General features: G+C 50.0%; 1 protein-coding gene across 1 annotated transcript in view; it reads right to left on the bottom strand.

Moving 5' to 3' along the window:
• The window catches only part of Stk10 (serine/threonine kinase 10), a 93,096-nt gene that overhangs the window by 51,710 nt on the left and 21,258 nt on the right, over nt 1-20,128 (bottom strand). The window contains exons 2-3 of the mRNA XM_021176958.2: nt 19,915-20,079; nt 1-13 (exon numbers count right to left, since the gene is read on the bottom strand). The exon at nt 1-13 is cut by the window's left edge and continues 36 nt beyond it. Of these exons, the coding sequence (XP_021032617.1) occupies nt 1-13; nt 19,915-20,079 (178 nt within the window). The remainder of the gene's footprint in view (nt 14-19,914; nt 20,080-20,128) is intronic.

The raw sequence follows: 20,128 nt of genomic DNA, 5'->3' as shown, positions 1-20,128 counted from the left end.
ACTCAATCATGATCTGTAGGAAACACAAACCAGAACAATGAGCTGGGGCCATGCCTGCCTGCTCCATCCACCCCTTCTGCTGGGGGTGTGCCCATCTGCCCATTTCCTCCCTACCATTCTCAAATTCAGAGCCTGATACCCAGGGAAGATGCCACAGGCACTTTATCATTGCAGAAAAGAAAAAACCAAGTTGCCACAAAACCTGAAGCCTCAGCCAAAGCTTCTACAGCCAGGCCCAATGTCCCACATGTCCCTCCAGCCTACCTAGAGTCAACCCTGCATCCTATGCTCTAAGCCCCAGAGCCTCAGACAACCTCCTTACCAAACCCAGCATGTAGGAGGGAGTGAGGGGGGTTTAAGCTCAAATGTAGAGGCCCAGAAAGTAGTGTGTCCTACCAAGGCCACATAGACTAGTGGCAGATTCTAGACTGGGGAGCAGGTTTTTTGACCCCCAGTACATTTGTCCAGCTAGCCATCCATCTATCCAGCCAGCCAGCCAGCCAGCCAGCCAACACATAGACTTAACCACACACCTAACAGGTGATAGGTCTAAGGAAAACCAGCAGTAGCTAGTACAAGGATCCAAAAAACAATGCACAGATGGTTTTTCCTGGCCTGCTCTCATCCTGCTCCTCCTGGAGCACTCTAAGCATATCTTTGTCATCTGCCCTGAGTGGAAACACCAACATCATGAGTACTCTAGAGCTACCTTCCAGCTTCCAGCTCCAGTCCCTTGATGTAACCCATCAGCTGGCAGAGCCAGCACAATGGGCTAACAAAGAAGCCAAGTCTCTCGAAACACATTCAGCCATGACACCAGTTCTCCAACACAAAGGGAGAAGGCACCGCAGGACTAGGGTGGGTCCCCAGCCTTACCTTCTAGGGCAGTGGTTCTCAACTGTTCTAATGCTGCAACTCGTGTTTTGGGGACCCCCAGCCACAAAATTATTGCTACTTCATAACTGTGATTTTGCTGTTATAAATTTTAATGTAAATATCTGTGTTTTCCAACAGTCTTAGGTGACCCTTGTGAAAAGGTTGTTCAACCCCCAGAAGGGCCATCATGATCCACAGATTGTGAGCCAATGTTCTAGAGGCTTCTAGATGATATAAGGATGAAGATAAAATGAGAAGGCTTTAAAGGCAGCCACAGCTGGTCCCACACCCCGACCCACATCTCCTTGGGGTGCCTTCAACCATCTGGACTCAGCTCAGCTCTAAAAGGGACTGCTGCAGTTCTTGCCCACAACTGTAGCCAACCACTGGGTTGCATTGAGAGGTGAGCCATGCTGGGAGCCACAGAAGGTAAAAGGCTGCATCAAAAGGGAAGCAGACCTAGATGCCCAATGGGGCTGTACCAGGTTTTAGGAGCAGCAGACAGTCCTGACCCGCCAGCCCCACCACATACCATAAGAAAGTTGCTACGGAGAAAGGGCACTTGTCTGCTTGCACACTACTGCCCACAGGAAGGGAGGACAATGGCTCTGAGATAGCTAGGTCACCCTGCCTGTTCATCAACAGCAAACTGACCCCAGCTTCCCTGAGACTTCTCTCTAATCTGACAATAACCCCTCAATGAAGTCTTCATCTGTAGAGCCCGGATAGCTGGGAAGGAAAACGAGCATCAGCCACCCACCCACCACTCGCTGTCCTCCTAGGCATCAGAGAGCTGCAGGCAGACTTCTCAGCACTTCACAGCACCCTGCCTGCAAACCTTCCCAGCTCCACAAGAGACCCAGGTGCCCCTGTCAGCCACTGGGAAAATCAGCCATAGAGCACAGCAGTGGGAAAGACACAAGTCCTAGTCACCACGAAGGGACAGTAAGTGAGTAGGTCAGGTGAATGGCACACCCTACCCCTCTCAGGAACACCAAATTGATCCTCCAGGCTGGGGCTCAGCCAATATACGCTGCTAACCTGATTCATCTAAAGAGCTTGGGATCTCTTTTATTTATTCTATCTGCTTTCAGACAGGGTCTCACTATGTACCCCAGGCTGACTTGGAACTCACTAAGTAGCCCAGGCTGGCCTTGCACTCACAAAGATCTGTCTGCCTCTGTGTCCTGGGTAATGGGATTAAAGGCGAGTGTCACCTAGCCCAGCTGTTTGTTTTTGAGACTCCATGAACGCTATCTGTGCTGGTTGGTTTTAGTTATCATTGACACAATCACATTGGAATCATACGAGGGACTATGGAGATCAGGTGGCCTGTGGAGGACTGTCTTGATTGCTTTAACTGAGGTGGGAAGACCTAGCTCACTGCGGGCGGCACCATCCTGTTGGTCTGGTCCGTGCAGTGGAGGAGAACAGAGAAGGCAAGCTGAGCACAAGCACACATGCACCCTGCCTCTGCTCCCAACTGTAGGTGTGGCCAGCTGAGCACAAGCACACATACACCCTGCCTCTGCTCCCAACTGTAGGTGTGACCAGCTGAGCACAAGCATGCATGCACCCTGCCTCTGCTCCCAACTGTAGGTGTGACCAGCTGAGCACAAGCATGCATGCACCCTGCCTCTGCTCCTGACTGTAGGTATGGCCAGCTGCTTCAGCTTCCTGCTCTTAACTTCCCTCCAACAGTGCTGGTGCTTGTGCCGGTGCCGTGTAACCTGGAGCTGTGAGGTGAAATAAACCCTTTCTCCTCTAAGTTGCTTTCCTCAGGCCATTTCCACAGCAACAGGAAACAAAACCAGGAAGCCATCCTCTTTCTTCTTCCAAGGCAATGTCTGCCAGCAGTCAGTCTGACTCCCAACACTACAGAAGCCTTAAGCCGCTAGCCAGTCCCTGTGACAGGCAACCGTCAACTTCCAGATTTATCACAAGGATTGAAGGGTCTGCCCTCCTTGGCACATTAGCAGGGCCAGACACCCCTCTTCTCTGTCAGGTACCATCAAAAAAAAAAAAAATAGCAGTCCCCTCTGATATTCTAATTAGGAGACTGTGATATTGGGAACCTCTCCCAGTCCATTTCCTCATCTGTAAAATGGCAGTGGGCTCTGCCTCTAACATCAGCAGGAACACTACAGCAATCCCTGGCTGGGAGGCCCAGCAGGAAAGCCACACTGCTGCCACACTTCTGTGGCACCTGGAGCAGATGAAATCAGCGAGTGTCCTTGGGGACTACGGCTGCCCATAAACATAGGCTTTCCCAGAACCACAAGCTACTGGCAAACCCTCACGATTATCACAGGCCAGTCTGAGAAGTGGCTAGGCCTAGGTGGGTCCTGTGTCTTCAACACCCCTTGCACAACACCCACATACAAGGTTCTACGCACTCAGCCTTCTGAGCTCAGCCCTGGGAGGCAGTGCGCTCTGAGAGTCTGGTTTCCTTTCAGTGAAGGTGCTGTGGAGTCCTGAGTTTCCCCTTTCTCTGTACTTCCGCCTTGGCTGCCTGGAAGCTCAGCGTGAGCCCAGGCCCCTTAGCTCCAGCTCCAGTCTCATGACTGACTTGGTTTTTGCCTTTAGGAATTTAGGGATTACCCTTCAGTTTGTCAGCAATGGGCTGTTGGGGCTTGGATTGTCAACTCCTCTGGGCTTTCACACAGCTATGTGAGGTTTAATTAGAAAATAAAAAGCAACAGCAACAAATAAAGTTTGCCCTCTAAGTCTATTGGCTGGTATTCATGGAATCAGCCAAGCTTTGGGTTGAAAATATGAGAAAAAAAAGAAAAACATGTCTGTAATGCTAATTTTTTCTTCCTTCCTTCCTTCCTTCTTCCTTTCTTTCTTTTTTTGTTTGTTCACCTGTCTGTCTGTTTGTCTGTCTGTCTTTCAAGACAGGATTCTCTATATAGCCCTGGCTGTCCTGGACTGGCTTTGTAGACCAGGCTGGCCTGTAACTCACAGAGATCCGCTGCCTCGGCCTCCTGAGTGCTGGGATTAAAGGTGTGTGCCACTACATCCTATGCTTTTTTTTTTTTAAAGATATATTTATTTACTATGTATGCAGTGTTCTGCCTACATGCTCACACACCAGAAGACAGCACCAGATCTTATGATGGATGGGTTAGGAATTGAACTCAGGATCCCTGGAAGAACAGCCAGTGCGCTTTCTGAGCCATTTCTCCAGACCCATGGTCATTTTTCTTATCATAGTTTCCTAACAATTACATCATAACAACACAGAATTTGCAGTGTTGGGGCTTGTGAGTTATCTAGAGACAGTAGGTTACACAAATATACCATCACAGATGAAACTTAACAAGATCTAGCGGACTGATTAGACCTCAGTCGAGCAGGATTTACTCTAGGAATGCAAGGATGCTTTAACAACAATTATTAATGTTCTATATCATCTTAATAAACTGCAGGGAGAAATAACTGAGTTGATTCAATGGTGCACCAAAGCCTCTACTAAGACCAGACAGCTCTGTGAGAGACATTTGACATGCATGGTACAGAACATGTCTGCATCACTGATGTCAATTCAGAATGATCTTATGTTGGGGGGCCACACTTGACCCTGTGATGGAGGGTCACACATGACCCTGTGATGGGGGCTACACATGACACTGTGATGGAGGGTCACACATGACCCTGTGATGGAAGGCCACACATGACCCTGTGATGGGGGCTACACATGACACTGTGATGGAGGCCACACATGACTCTGTGATGGAGGGCCACACTTGACCCTGTGATGGAGGTCACACACGACCCTATGTTGGAGGTCAAAGGTAAAAACATGAAGGAGGGGAACCCGGGGTTAGCACAGCAAAACTCACAGCTGAAAACTCAAAGTCGCAGGGTATAAAATCATGTGAAAACCTCAGAATATTGCTGAAAGAAAGGAAAGATGACAGAGAAATGGAAAGGCATCCATGTTCACTGACGGTGACCTAACCTTGATAAAACGTAACACCGCCCAGTGCGGTCCTCAGACACATTGACACACACTGACAACACAGGCTCGAAAATCTCCACCAAGTCCCAACAATATCTTCTTTTTTTTAATTTATATTTTTTATTAGGTATTTTCCTCATTTACATTTCAAATGCTATCCCAAAAGTCCCCCATATCCTCCCCACCATTCCCCTACCCACCCACTCCCACTTTTTGGCCCTGTCGTTCCCCTGTACTGGGACATATAAAGTTTGCAAGTCCAATGGGCCTCTCTTTCCAGTGATGGCCGACTAGGCCATCTTTTGATACATATGCAGTTAGAGCCAAGAGCTCCGGGGTACTGGTTAGTTCATAATGTTGTTGCACCTACAGGGTTGCAGATCTCTTTAGCTCCTTGGATACTTTCTCTAGCTCCTCCATTGGGGGCCCTGTGATCCATCCAATAGCTGACTGTGAGCATCCACTCCTGTGTTTGCTAGGCCCCGGCATAGTCTCACAAGAGACAGCTATATCTGGGTCCTTTCAGCAAAATCTTGCTAGTGTATGCAATGGTGTCAGCATTTGGAAGCTGATTATGGGATGGATCCCCGGATATGGCAGTCTCTAGATGGTTCATCCTTTCATCACAGCTCCAAACTTTGTCTCTGTAACTCCTTCCATGGCTGTTTTGTTCCCACCCAACAATATCTTCTATAGAAATGAAAAACTCAGCCTCTACTTCACAGGGATTGTCAAGGAGCCCCCAGCAACCCAAACAGCCTCAGAAAAGGCCTCACACTTTCTGAACTTGATCTCCACTAAAAGGTTGAGGATCCAGAAGTCTTATACTTTTAAAACATCCTACAAAGCTACACAAATCAGGACAAATGCAGTCTAGTAATGACACAGAACAAAGAAAGATGTGCTAAATAGCAAGCCCAGGAATCAACCTTCATACAGCAAGGATGTCAGAGTTGGGGTGTATAGTCTGCTCAACAAATGCAGTTTATAGAGCTAGACACAGGAAGAGAAAGAAGCCAGACTCTTACTTTACACAAACACTAATGGAACGTGGACGAAAGGCTGGACTTAGTGAAAACTGTATAAGGCCCAGAAGAAGCCATCAGGAGCAGCTTCATGACGCTGGACTTGGCAGTGACTTCACAGACATGGCATCAGATTATACATAGGCCCTGTGACCAGAAGTAAGCAGGCCCGTCCAACGCAAATGCTTCTGTGGAACAGAGGACACAGAGTGGCCTGTAGCCCAGGGACACGCCTGCCAATCACCACCACTTCCTGGCAGGCCCATTTCCAGATTTCACGACAAGATCCTAAAACTCAGCAGCAAAAGAAACTTTAACATCCCAACCAAGAGCAGCTAGGACGGAACTGACATGCCACCAGAGACAAACAAGTGTACGAACAAACAAGTCCTAAACACTAGGAGAGCTATGTCAGACTGGGGTCACCAAACACAATGCCACCAGGTACTGTTCAGGGGACACAAAGGGAGTGCTCACTGAAGCACAATTCATAAGAGGCAAGGTGGTACAGAAGCAGGCTATGTGTCCGTGACAAATGGGTGACACACATGGAGTCGCCCAGAACTGCTGGCTTCCAAAGAGAAAATGTCTGCAGTGTGACAGAGGACAAGCATGTGCCCTTAGGATGTTACACTGAGGGAGAGACGCCAGAAGCATAAAGAAGATATTGCAGACTCATTTATGTCAGGGACCAGGTACTGCCGGGACCCAGTACTGCTGGGGACCCTGACAAACAGATCCCAGAGTGGCCTTGGAGAAGGCGCTGCTAATCAGCGGGCTCAACTCCACTTCCTCAAGCCCAGTCAGCTCTGCAGCCTGCTGTCCACTGTGTAATACTAACCAACAGTAATGTATTCTACACGTAAAATGCTGTTACGAGGGCAGGTCTCATGTGATGTCTCTTCCTCCAGTATACAGACAAATGTTTAAAAACAAAACAAACAAACAAACAAACAACTTATATGGACTGGAGAGATGGCTCCATCAGTAAAGTGTTTGGTGTGCAAGCAATAGATGGGAACTGAGCTTCGGATCACAGCGCCCATATAAGAAAACTGAGTGTCGAGATGGACGCCTGTCATCCCGCCACTGGGGAGATGAAGCAGAAGGATCCCTGCGGCTTGCTGTCTAGTCAGACTAGAAGAACCAGTGAACTCCCTGTTTAGGAAAGACCTCAAAAACTAAGGTGTGTGTGTCAGGGGTAGGCTCAAGGAAGATACCTCAAGTTGACCTCTGGCCTTCATAAAACATAAACATACACCTACACATATGGCAAGAAAGTGAAACAAAACCAAAACAAACAAAGGCGGGCCTCCCCACATAGGGATGCAGGTGGGGACCCACCCTTGCCTTGCTGTCCCTAACCCTTCTTGCTGGAGGCTTGTCCCTAGCACAGCTGGTGTCCTTCCTCAGTATCTAGGAGATTCCCTGTTTCCTTGGAGACCTTGCTTGAGGGTACCTAATGGAGGATGTGACAGCAGCCTAAAGTCACTGGCTTCCTTCTTGGGCTTCAGCCAAGGAACCTGAGGCTCACTGTGGACCACAATGCCCTTGATTAGGCTAAGCAGCTCTCTTGAGGCCAGGCGGTGGGGCCTCTGGGCTCCACTGCTCTGGCCATTTGTGAATGGAATGGAGAATTGTGGGACTTGGGCCCTGTGTCAGGCACCGTTTCAGGCACAATGACAGAACAGAAATTGAGCAGTGAGGAGCCATCCCTGCCTCTGCCATGGACATTCTGGGATAACTTCGCCATTGGCACAACACAGTAGCACCCAGGTCACTCTAAAAGACACCCTGCTTTCCCAGACAGCATCCTCTCTGCTGCCCACGAGCCAACTGTGCATGTGAAGAACCGAAGCCAGTAACTGCGTAGGTCTGAGGGACCCAGAAATGAATGTTCTAATGTCTCCACCTTACTCCTGTTTCCCAACTCAATGACGACCCGGGAGAACTGGCCAGTTAAGTGGCAGCAGCAAGTTCTAAGTGTGCAGGTCTTCCACATGATGTGTCACTCCAGCCCAGCTTCCAGGCTGGCTAGCCAGGCAAGCTTCAGTGTCCCCTTCCATGACACCTAACGCAGCTGGAGTGCTTCTCTGATGCCATTCCCTGAGCAAAGGCTCTGCATGGACCGTCACACTCGCTCTTCAGGAGATACTCTGAAAGATGCTGGCATCTCAGTTAGGGGTGATGCTCACTGTAGCATGGACCCAGAACACATGGCTGACACATGGTAGGTATGTGCTGATAAATGCCACCTGGTGTGATCAGGATTAGGTGATATTTTATTCCCATTTAGATACAAGGACCTATGTCTCAGTCAGGTCATGCAATAGAAAGTGGCAGAGCCAGAACCAGAATTGGGGTGAGGTAGGTTCTGTGAGAGTGTAGAGAGCCCCCATCCCCATCCCATCTCACAGAGGAAGCCACAGGAAGCTTGAGTCACAGGCCCTGCGTCAGTGAGAATGGGCCCCTCGGCCTCCTGGCTCTAACCCTTGGGCCCTTCCATTCCATGAATGGACTGAGCAGGCTGCTCACCCAGAGATAAGGGACCAGGATGTCCCAGACCAGATAAGCATGGCCTGGCCACACCAGGGCTTAGACATTAACTTTTACAGCCCCCAAACAGCCTCACCAGGCAATACCAGAGCTGTAACCATCCCCCAGAGACAACTGAGTCACACATAGTCCAGAGGTGAGCCAACACCCTGCTGACCTTCAGGACTCTGGGCCTCAATTCTCCACCCCTGGCCTTTCCTGAGACCACTACCATATACTGACCAGGAACAAGAGCTCAGGTGACCTATACATGAGAAACTCCTGAGCACACACAGCAAGGGAACACGGACACAGCCCCATAAAGGGCCACTGTCCTGCCCTAACCCTTCCCCTACCTGGGCCTCTGTTTCCCCATCTGGAAAACGAGGTTCTCAAAATCTGTATGACTTTTGTGGTATCAGCATTTTAGGTCTCCGTGTGACTGTAGTCACTTTTTCACAGAACAAGCACGTTTGTGTTTGGGGAAGGATGGTGGTCAGAGTCTGGCCTCATACAATTGTCCATCAGTCTGGGAATCTGGCCAGGACCCAACAGATAGAAATCTACCAATGCCAGAGTCCCTGACTGAATGGTGTCGTGTCCACACAGAACCCACACATCCTCCCACACATCTGGAAGATTCTAGAAGGGTGACAGCGGCTAACTCAATGGGAATGCTAAGTGGATGCTTGCTCTCTTGTATCACTTAGGCAACACTGCCAAGGAAAGATGCCTCTGTGTTTTCAGTACCGATGATGGTGAACCCACAAGCAGAGAGGACTCTAGCTGCACATGACCAACAAGTGTTCGTTAAATGACTTTGAGATGTTCAGAAACTAGGGCAGATTCACTGTGCTAATAAGCATTCTATAAATATTCCTTGAGCCACAAGCAGCCTATTATACAGATGAGAATATAGAGGCTTGACAGGGCTGCCCCAAAGCTACTCAGCACAGACGTGAAGAAGAAGGAATAAACTTAAGCTGGCGGTGACGAGCGACAACCGAACCACCCTGCGGCCAGCCACCTTTCCGCTCTGGATTCATTTCTCTTTGAGGAAGCAGGGATAGTGTCTGCAGCTAGTCCCCAGGTCAAGAGCTGGGGGCCTTCAGGCTCTAACGCAGTGCAGAAGACGGAAGCTTCTGGTTAGTCAACCAAAGCCTGAAAGAGGAAGTCATGAAGGCAGACTTTAAAAAAAGCCTAGTCTGTCAGCTGCCTGTCCCTGTAGGTGGAGTCCCTAGACCTCCCCACCTCTGAGTATCAGCCAAACAATGTGGCCATTGAGTGGGGTGTCCACACCCACGAGGCCTCCTAGGTCCAGCCTTGTTCCTCCGTGCCAGTTCCACCCACTACCTTGCAGCAAGCCTGGGTTAGGAATCCAGCTTTCCCTGGTCCTGGCAGCCTTGGAATGAGGCTTGAATCAGAGGCAATAACCTGGGTCCTTGAATGAATTGCAGGGGTGGAGGTGACAGTTCTGACTGCTGTTCTGGCCCCAGCCACCCTCTACTCCATGTCCATACCCAAAGATGCTTGCCCAGGCCCAAGGCATCTCTCAGAAGGGACTGAGGTTACTCTGTGGCAGGCATGCTTCACTCCTAGTCAGTCTACCCTAATTACTAGGGATTCGGGCTTCAGGCTCAGAGTCCCCTGGGCTGCATTCCTGGCCACCGTGCAAGAAATGTTAAAGTCAGAGCTGGGTTCAGGTTCTCTAGGGAGGGTCAAAGAATCAATTTCGAGAGGGACAACTCAGTCTGGCTAGCTGGCTGGCTGCTACCATTTCATAAGACTAGCTAGGAACAGCACTGAGCCCAGAAGGGAATAAACCAGGGCTATTTCCAATCATGGCCACAAGGACTCAGGATGAGGACTTGGAACACTTTAGACAGGGCACACAGGACAAGAGCCACATCAATGGTGTAGGAGGCTCCTCCTCAGAGCTTGCATTCCCTCCCATATAACTTACTGAAGGCTTCATAGCAGTGAATCCCTGAGAGGCAGGCAGGGTTGGAGCCAGAGATGGATGGTGAGATGGGACAGTGGGTATAACAAACAGATAGCACTTGACAACTCATAGAGCCAGAGAGATATGCAATGTCAGGGTCCCGAGTCCCACCAGTGAACAAGGGGGTTGTGGGGACACAGTCTTTCTACATTCCCAGGGCCACCTCCTTCCCATAGCACAGCCTCATGGAGCCAATGCATCTACTTGGCCAGGATATGCCCGGGCTTCATGGAGTGTACCAGTCTGCTCATCTCAGAAACTGCAACTTCATCCATCAGTCTGGATAACTGTAGAGCCTGCCTCCCGGTCACAGTCAAACAGGTGACACAGGGGACCAGTGTTTGGTAAATGGACCAAATACAGATACAGCTAGTAACACCCAAGTGACATCCTCACAGGACACTTGAGAGACTAGACCAGCTCTGAGCCTGTGTTCCCAGCACCTAAAACTTCCTGGCACGCTGCAGCTAATTCAGTGTATGAACGAATGACCACTGAATGAATAATGTCTCCGCCTGCTCCAGGGGGGTGGCATCAATCCCATGAGACTGGCCTATGGAATGCCATAACCACATAAGCATTTTTACAACGGGGCAGAGGTCACAAGAGTCACAGGGTAAGGGTTCTCATGGGGACAGCCCTGTTGAGTCCTCCTGAGAGGGCAACAGGGGAGTGGCCAGCAAAAAGGGGAAGCCCCAAAACACAAGAGAGCAGAATCAATTGCCTGGCTTTCTGCTGTGGGCTGTAATTATGAGTCCTTGTCAGGGCCACCGGGAGCCCTGGTGGACTGAGGGCAGACCCGCTGGGCAGGGGAAAGGTTAGAACCACCGTTCTCTGAGCCAAGTCAGGAGGTTCTGCATTTGCAGTCTTGGGAAGACTCATGCTCATTCAGAGAGGTGGGACAACCAGGCTCACCCTTCTAGGGGAAGCTGCACACTCCAAAGTCAACACAATCCTTCTAGAAAGCAGGGAGAAGGGCAGTGCACAAGGGCCCACTTCCTTTCACTACACCTTGATTGTTTGAGCGTCTCCAGTCTTTTGCGGTGTTTCCCTTGGGATGAAGTCCCAGCACGTGAGTCCTCAGGGGACAAAACCTATTCCAAACCATAGCACCCTCGCTGAGCCTCCGGAGTCCTCTGTATAAAATGGGGCTGACATAGGAAATGCACCTGCCTCAGAGGTGAGAGGGGTCTGTGTAAGCACAGAACTTGGGTGGGAGGGGAGGGAGACCGACCTTAATGGTGAGCAGAAGTTAGTGACTGTCAGGGAGCCCTCAGAACCCATGCCCAGGGCCCTCACACCCCTGAGAAGGATGGCCCTGGATGTTCAGATGACTAGGGATCCAGAATTAAGAATTACAATAATAGAGCCGGGCAGTGGTGACACACACCTTTAACCTTGGCCCTCAGGGGGCAGAGGCAGGTGGATCTGTGTGAGTTCAAGTTCAACTTGGTCTACAGAGTGAGTTTGAGGATAGCCAGGGGATACATAGAAAGCCTGTGTGAAAACACAGAATAAAACAGATCCCAAGCTCCATAGAAAAAAACTAAAGAAAAAAAAACTCCGAATTATAATAATAGGAGGGGCAGGCTCACTCAACAGGAAAAGGGGTGAGCTCAAAGGGGTAGCCCAGCTGCCCTGGGGGGCTGGGGGGAGTCACTTGTTGCCAGGTCATTGAGTCTGGAGAAGGAAGTAGAGACCTTGAGGCTAGGGGTTGGGGGTAGGGGGTGCTTGTCTTTAGGCCTGAGTACTGGGAGATCCCCAGGTCTCCTGATTCCAACCCAGCATGCCTTGGGTCATGTGGAGCATCTGTCCCTTTAGCAGACTTACATTGGGGACTACTAGGCACTATGACATTCTAGGTTATCACGTTTCAGACAGTTATCAGACAGTTGTTATCACTCTGTGTTTAGAACATTCAAAGTCTTCTACTAGTGACTCTGAACCGTGTGTGGGTACACTCACACATGTACCCCCAACACATGGATGCCCAACATGCTCAGAAAGCCCATATGGGGCTGTCCACAGCCCCATAGGAACTCCCTGAGGCAAGGCTCCTGGATTCCTGCATCCAGGCCTGAGGAGCAAGCCCTGTGGGAGGAAGGGAGGAAATGGCTCCTGATATTCTCTTGTGGAAATGTGTCCTCTTAGTCTCCTTTATGTGCCTTGGCTTTGGTATAAATAAATAAATAAATAAATAAATAAATAAATAAATAAATAATAAATGGTGGTTTGAAAAATATTTCATTCGCCCCACCCCCACCTCCATTCCACCCTATGAGAATCTGTGCAGGAACAGCCTCAGTGCACAGAGGGGTCCTGAGGTCAGTGGCCAACTGAGGGCACTTATCAGGCCAAGCTAAGGGTATCTGTGGCCCACATAGCCTGAGGCTACCAGTCCGTGCCCTCGTTCCACAGAGAGTTCTCTTCACACCACAGCAGCAATGGGCTGTGGGTAGGAGGGACTGTTGGCTCTCAGCCAAGGTCATGTCCAAAGACACTAGAGACATCTAGATACAACGTGGGATGCTCTTGTCTTAGATGGAAGGTGTCCCAAGACTGCTGGACAGAGGTGAGGGATGGAGCCAAGCATCCTACCATACTCAGGACAGCTCAGCAAGGCTCATGTGCTCCCAACAATCCCAATGCTGAGAATCAGAAACCAGGATGCAGACTAAACAGCCTCAAATACTCAGGCCCTCCTCTGGAGCCACACAGGAAGTTGTGGGTGGGTGCCTTCCAACAGCCAGTGTCCCTCTTCCCATGTGGATGCCTGTGGCAGCTTCACCACGAGGGGACTCCGCAGGATCCATAATGAGCAGTGAGAAGTGGGTTCCAGGCTGGGAGATAGTACCAAGCTCAGGCTCTGTCTGTCCACCCCACAGTGACACCAGCAGGTCACTCTGGTCCTTCGCCATCCCAGAACTCAAAGAGAGACACCCTACAGATCTGGTGCAACTTGATCTGGCCAAACGTCCTTACCACAAGACCAGCCCACATGGGTGGAAGTGTCACACTGCACTGACTTCACATCATCCTTCCTCAGCATTTGCTTGCCCTCCCAGGGGACCTTCACTGAGGCAGGACCCAGACTGAGGCTTCATAAGGGCAAAGGGCTCAGCCACAAGGGACATCTTTGTTTTATTTCTATGGCAACGGATACAATTTTCCATTTGAGATGCTGATTCAAAAGCGTCTTTGGTGGTGATGAGGGGGGCGGCTTGAGACAGGCTCTCTCTCTCTCTCTCTCTCTCTCTCTCTCTCTCTCTCTCTCTCTCTCTCTCTCTCTCCACCAGGCTGGCCTCGAACTCACAGAGATCCACTGCCTCTGCCCCCCAAGTTCTGGGATTAAAGATATGTGCCACCACACTCCCTTCTTTTTAAATAAGTGTATCTAATGCCTAAAAGGAGAGATACCTTTTTATTTTACGTTGCAAGCATTCACACTGGGAAGATTGAGATATCCGCCATGCAAGCGAGAGGACGTGCTGGCGCTCATAAAGAGCTGGGTACAGTGGTACATGCATCAGTAATTCCAATGCAGGAGGATGAGTTGGGTGCATGTGTTCGTGCATGCGTAGATCCCTGTAGCTCAGAGTCCAGTCCAACTGAGTCAATGAAATCCAGGCTCGGTGTAAAAAAAAAGTCACCTCAAAATTCAGTGCTTGAGGAAGATACACAGTACTGACTTCTGGCCTCCACACATGCGTGTATGCATCGTGGAATGAATGGGACTACCTACTTAGCTGTCCTGCCTGCCATGCCACGAGACTACCTGGCTCGTGGCTGAATTCCCGGCCCCTAGCACAGGCACTTGAGCACAAAGCAGTCCCATTCATTTCTGTCTCTGCTAGACTCCAGCTGAGGTAGCTTTAGCTCCCTGCCTCAGCAGCTCCCTGCCTCAGGGCCTTTGACCTTCCTGCGGTTGCTACTTCAGTTTTGCTACAAACTTGCAGAGATCTGCTTCCTTCTAGCCTTCTGGGATCAGCTTAAATGTCCTGGCCCTCCTGAGAGGGAGCTTTTCTCCCCTATTCTATTACAGGCCACTGCTCCTGACCCCACCCAAGAAGGGCTGACTGCAGCACTTCTCCACTAGATTTGCTAAAGCTCGCTTCCCACTTGCTCTGGTCCTCCCACACACATCTGCGTTTGGACTGTGTTTCTGCTCACAGTCTCTGAGCTCAGGGAGAACAGAGACCTGCCAGATTGTGTTAGTGACACCACACAGCCCCTGATACTGACCCATATGTAGTGGGAGGATTTACACAACAGAAATGGACATTAGTTAGAAGCCAGAGTCCCCTCCTGGGAACCTCTGTGGGCATTCTAGAGCACAGCGTCCCTCCCACTATTTCATGTGGGCATGTTGGAAGAGAGACCCAGTCTCACAGAGACTGCCATCTGGGTTAGGGGTGAAGTGAGCTGGGACAATCACGGGGCCAAGGCTACATGGGGACAGCCCAGAGTAGATGACCTGGGAGGCCTGGGAGGCCTGTCAATACAGTAGCCACTCAGGGAGGAAACTGACTGTCAGCCATTGTACTCCGAGCTAAGTTAAATGCTTGAATCCACTCAGCTTGGCCACGGAGCTCACGGGAGAATGCAAGCTCACGTGGGGATGCGAGTCTTATAGGAATGTTGTAACATCTGACTGGATAAACAGCTTCCAACAAAAGTTCAGATGTTCTTAAGTTTTAAAAAATATGTTGCAAAGGGGCTGGAGAGATGGCTCAGTGGCTAAGAGCACCGGCTGCTCTTCCAGAGGACCCAGGTTCAATTCCCAGCACCCAGATGGCAGCTCTCAACTGTCTGTAACTCCTGTTCCAGAGGATCCAACACCTTCACACAGGCATGCATGCACGCAAAACACCAGTGCACAGAAAATTAAAAAATCATTTTTTAAACATTTTTTAAGATTTATTTATTTATTTATTAAATGTAAGTATACTGTAGCTGTCTTCAGACTCTCCAAAAGAGGGAGTCAGATCTCATTACAGGTAGTTGTAAGCCACCATGTGGTTGCTGGGGTTTGAACTCAGGACCTTCAGAAGAGCAGTCAGTGCTCTTAACCGCTGAGCCATCTCTCTAGCCCTAAGAAAAATCATTTTTAAAGAAGTGCTATAATACCCAGACAGTGGTGGCGCACGCCTTTAATCCCAGTACTCGGGAAGCAGAGGCAGGTGAATCTCTGTGAGTTGGAGGCCGCCTGGTCTACAGAACGGGTTCTAGGACAGCCAAGGCTACACAGAGAAACCCTATTTCACACAAACAAACAAACCCGCTATAAGGAATGGACACACAGGAGATTTGTGAAGGGAGAATAAAAAAGTAAAAATGTTTCGATAGATAATAACTTCTATATAGATCGTATGTCAAAATGACCTCTTACACACACTAGGTCAGACACATTCTTATCTAAGGAGGATTCCCCCAGCCTCACCTGCCTTTTGGCCCCTCAAACACAGCTATCAGAATGGGTGATACCACCAGGAATGGAGTGTCCATGGCTCTCATGGGTCTGCAGCCCTCCAAGGCATGTTGGGGGGGGCGGATTTCCCAATCACTTCACCATTTAATATTTGAAAGCAGAAGTGGAGATGGGAATCCTCTAGAAAGATTTTGCTAGGCTTGTCAATTCTGGGAGAAAGTGGCCTCACTTTGTAGGACAGCAGGTAGAGGAGTCACACCGCTGGGAGAAAGGTCCTTCCCTCCTGTGCAGGATGCAGGCAGGTGCTTGGCTTGCAGCCAGCTCCTCAACACCTGTCCCTGCGAGCACCCCTGACAGTTCTGTTATACATCTACGTGGGGACGCTGGCTCCTGAGACCACACAGGAAGCCTGGGCCGAAAGCCACCCCAGTGTGGCCTCCAGCCTTCAATCTCAGCTGCCATGGCTTCTCACTTCTTTACAGCCCGCACTTAGCCAAACTTAGCAACCTTTCCAACTCCTATGCATCCTGCAAGACACAGTTCAGATGCCCCTTTCCCTGAAGCTGGTCCATGCCCCACCGCACATCCCCAGGCGTTGGGCGGGTCTCCTGAGCTGACCAGACTCAGTGCTTTACTTCTTGCCCCCAATCCTGACCTACACCTCTCTCTCTCTCTCTCTCTCTCTCTCTCTCTCTCTCTCTCTCTCTCTCTCTCTCTCTTTCTTTTTTTTTCGAGACAGGGTTTCTCTGTGTAGCCCTGGCTGTCCTGGAACTCACTCTGTAGACCAGGCTGGCCTCGAACTCAGAAATCCACCTGCCTCTGCCTCTCAAGTGCTGGGATTAAAGGCATGAGCCACCACTACCCAGCTTTGACCTTTCTTTTACAACACAGAATGTACTTCCCCTGAGCAAAATGTAACTGGGTTGCCAAGGCCTAAAATAGATGTTTTCAAACTTAAACCACCATGACTCACCTAGAAGGCTCTCAAAACTACAGGCTTCTGGGCAGCTCCCCAGCTTATGATCTGGGAGGGCCAGGTGGAGCCCCATCACTGATATGACTATCCCAGTAGGTCAGCTATGAACTTCTCACTTTGGCATCCAGGCCTTGCACAAGATGGCCTCCAATTACAAGGTGTACCAGCTGCACCTCTCCCCAGAGGCCTCAGTACAAGAGCAGCTATGACTCTATGAATTGAAGTCCTCAAAGGAAGTCACACTTACACTGAACATTCAACAAAAGCCAACCATCTCACTGGAATGTCGATGAATGGGGGAGTTTGAATGTTGCAGCTCCAGAGCCAAATAATCTTAGGCCATCTTGGCCTTCTTTTTTTTTTTAATTATTTACTTATTTATTTATTATATGTGAGTACACTGTAGCTGACTTCAGACACACCAGAAGAGGGAGTCAGATCTCGTTACGGATGATTGTGAGCCACCATATGGTTGCTGGGATTTGAACTCTGGACCTTCAGAAGAGCAGTTGGGTGCTCTTACCCACTGAGCCATCTCACCAGCCCCCATCTTGGCCTTCTTAAAAAACCATTCATTGTCCACCTGTGTGTGTGTGATCTAATATCTTGTGACTACTATGCAAATCCTTCTAGAACATATAAACAAACAGGTTCCTAGCTTTCATGAACCCAAAGCTAAGAATGTTGTTAGACAGCATCTGAGGACTAGAGGAGAGATTTCCCCAGTTTGTTGTAATTGCCTACCTGATGCTTGCATGAGTAGATGGTGGATAGAAGAGGGGTGTGTGTAGTGATGTGGGGAGGGGAGGGATGGATGGAGTGATGGTGGGGAGGGAGAGGGGCAGGGGCAGTGATGTGGGGAGGAGAGGGATGTATGTAGTGATGTGGGGAGGGAGAAGGAGGGATGGAGGGATGTTGGGGGGAGGGGCAGATGCAGTGATGGTGGACAGGCGGTAGGAGGTTGGACTGATGAAATGATGGTACACAGAAGAGTAGGCCAGTGGACTTCAGCTCACATGGGAAGTGGCTCTGCAATGCCAGTTTGGAAACAGACATTAAAAAAATCTAAAAAATTCTCAGACCTTTTCAAGTAAGAAGGAAACAGCATTGCAGAGCCTCCCCAGAGCCTCAGGGCAGCTCTTGTGGGTACAGAGGAACCTATGGCCGTCCTCACACAGGACAGAACCAACTGTGCCTCAACCAAGATGGCAAAGACACAGAGGCAGGCATGGTACTCAAGCTTATTTTAAAACTATGGCTGAAACATCTAGAAAATACACTTTGAATGTCAGCAGTGGGCCCTCTGACAACAGCCTCAAGGAGGTTTCATCTTGTGCTTTTTCCCAGTGACCTCAGTCTCATTTCTTCTCTATCTGATTAAAAACAAATATTATCATTATTATGATGTGTGTGTGTGTTTGTACCTGCACATGCCACTGCATGTGTGAAGGTCAGAGGACAATGTGACAGATTTGAGAGTCTCTGCTCTCCAATCTATATGTGAGTATGATAGGGGAAGCAAGTGACAGGGCACAGAGACCTGGGGTGGGGCATGGGGGGAGCCTGGGCAGTGGGAGCTATGCCATGGCCTGTGTGTGTCCCCTAAGAGTTCAAGCACCAGAAGCCTGGTCCCCATTGCAGTGATGTTAGCAGAGAGTGGAGACTAGTCACGAAGTCACCCGAGACCTGAGATGCACTCTGGCTGCCAGTACCACCATGTGATTTTCTTCAACAAAGCCCTCTGGATTCCTCTGAGTCCATGCAGGGAGCCCAGCCAATCCTGGCACCATGGCCCTGAACCCCCAGAGCTATGTGCCAACTAAATGACTTGTGTTCAAAAAGTCCCTCCTCAGGCAGCCCCTAGCTGTGGGCACGAGAGTCTAACACCAGCCGGGAGGGGAGGACCAACTCCCTGTCCCTTGGCCAGACTTCTTCCTCTTGCTGGCTCTATTCCTGCCTGGGAGATGAGCAATCGTGAGGCCTAGTGAACTTCTCCTTCTTCCCGAGCAGCAGGATCTCTTTCTCCAATGAACCAGGTTTCTTCATTAGCACCAGTGAGTCGGGCATTCTGTCATTAAAAGCCAAGACTCCTGCTTCCCACTGGGCATGAAGAAAGACAAACCACCCCGGGCCAATAGCAAGTTCCCAGTGTTCTGAGACCTAACTAGACATGGAAAGACCTCCAAGGACACGAAACCACCACAGCAGTGTGCACCATGCCTAAAACATCCTTTCTGATCACTGTACACTTCTGAACCGACCCTCCCACCCTCCCATCAACAGTGGCAAGACCTGGGCTCACACAGCCCCAGTGATGGCGGAGGTGCCTGAAGGTGCTCAGCCGTGTCTCCAAATGTCTGCAGGATTCTGACAGTACCAGCTGTACCCAGAATTTACTTGAGATATTTCTTGCACACACATCACTTTGCTTCCTTTGTGTCTAGAGTTTGGAGGGGGATTATTTACATATGTGTGTTTTTACATATATGTATCTGTATATATAGACTATCAGGCTGGGCTATAGCTCAGTGGTAAAGTACTTGGCTAGCATATACAAGACACTGGATTCAGTCCTCACCATTGGAAACACACACACACACACACACGAGAAAGGAGAGAGGAGAAAGACAAAGTTGGCAGAACACAGGTTCAGCAAGCTGCCCACTGTAGGGCATCTGGGTTTTGCCAGCTGAGAGGTATCAGCATGAGACAGGCTGGTGACAGAGCTATCTGTAGGGCAGCCTCGACCCATGAAGCCAGTGGGGTCCCATGGCCCTTGCAGGAGCCAAAGGCTCACAGTGGGAGAGTACAGAAGCAGGAGATCTGTGACTCCTGCAAATGACACCAGATCAGCTCTCAGGTGCCCTGTCCACGTCTGGCCTCTGGGCACCTGTCCAGAATTCACTCACTGGACTTTGGAGCATTCCATGTCCAAGGCACCACAAGGCTAGAATTCCTCAGGGAGTGCCATGTTCAGGCTCGAGAGGATGTCAGAACTCTCACACACACTAAAAGGCTTTACCAGGGAGCCCACTTCACCTTCTCCCTGCTGCAGCCCTGGCCCACACAGCAGATGCTGACATGGCGCCCAGGCTGGCGCTCTCTTACCCATAGCTTCCCATCATAGTAATAGGCCCCCAGGAGCTTCACGATATACGGGTGGTCACAGGTGGCCAGGATCTCTATCTCCACGATGTAGTCCTCCAGCTCCTCCTCGCTCTTGGTCTCAATGACTTTGGCTGCAGCCAGGGCACCAGTCTCCTTGTTTTTGGCCTGCAAAGGTGAAATATGGAAGGTTACAGGGCAGGTTGGACAGTAGACA

The sequence above is a fragment of the Mus caroli genome, chromosome 11 (assembly GCF_900094665.2).
Source record: "Mus caroli chromosome 11, CAROLI_EIJ_v1.1, whole genome shotgun sequence".
Lineage (NCBI taxonomy): Eukaryota > Metazoa > Chordata > Mammalia > Rodentia > Muridae > Mus > Mus caroli.
The sequence above is the reverse complement of the archived record's forward strand: the minus strand, read 5'-3'. Positions and strand labels throughout refer to the sequence as shown.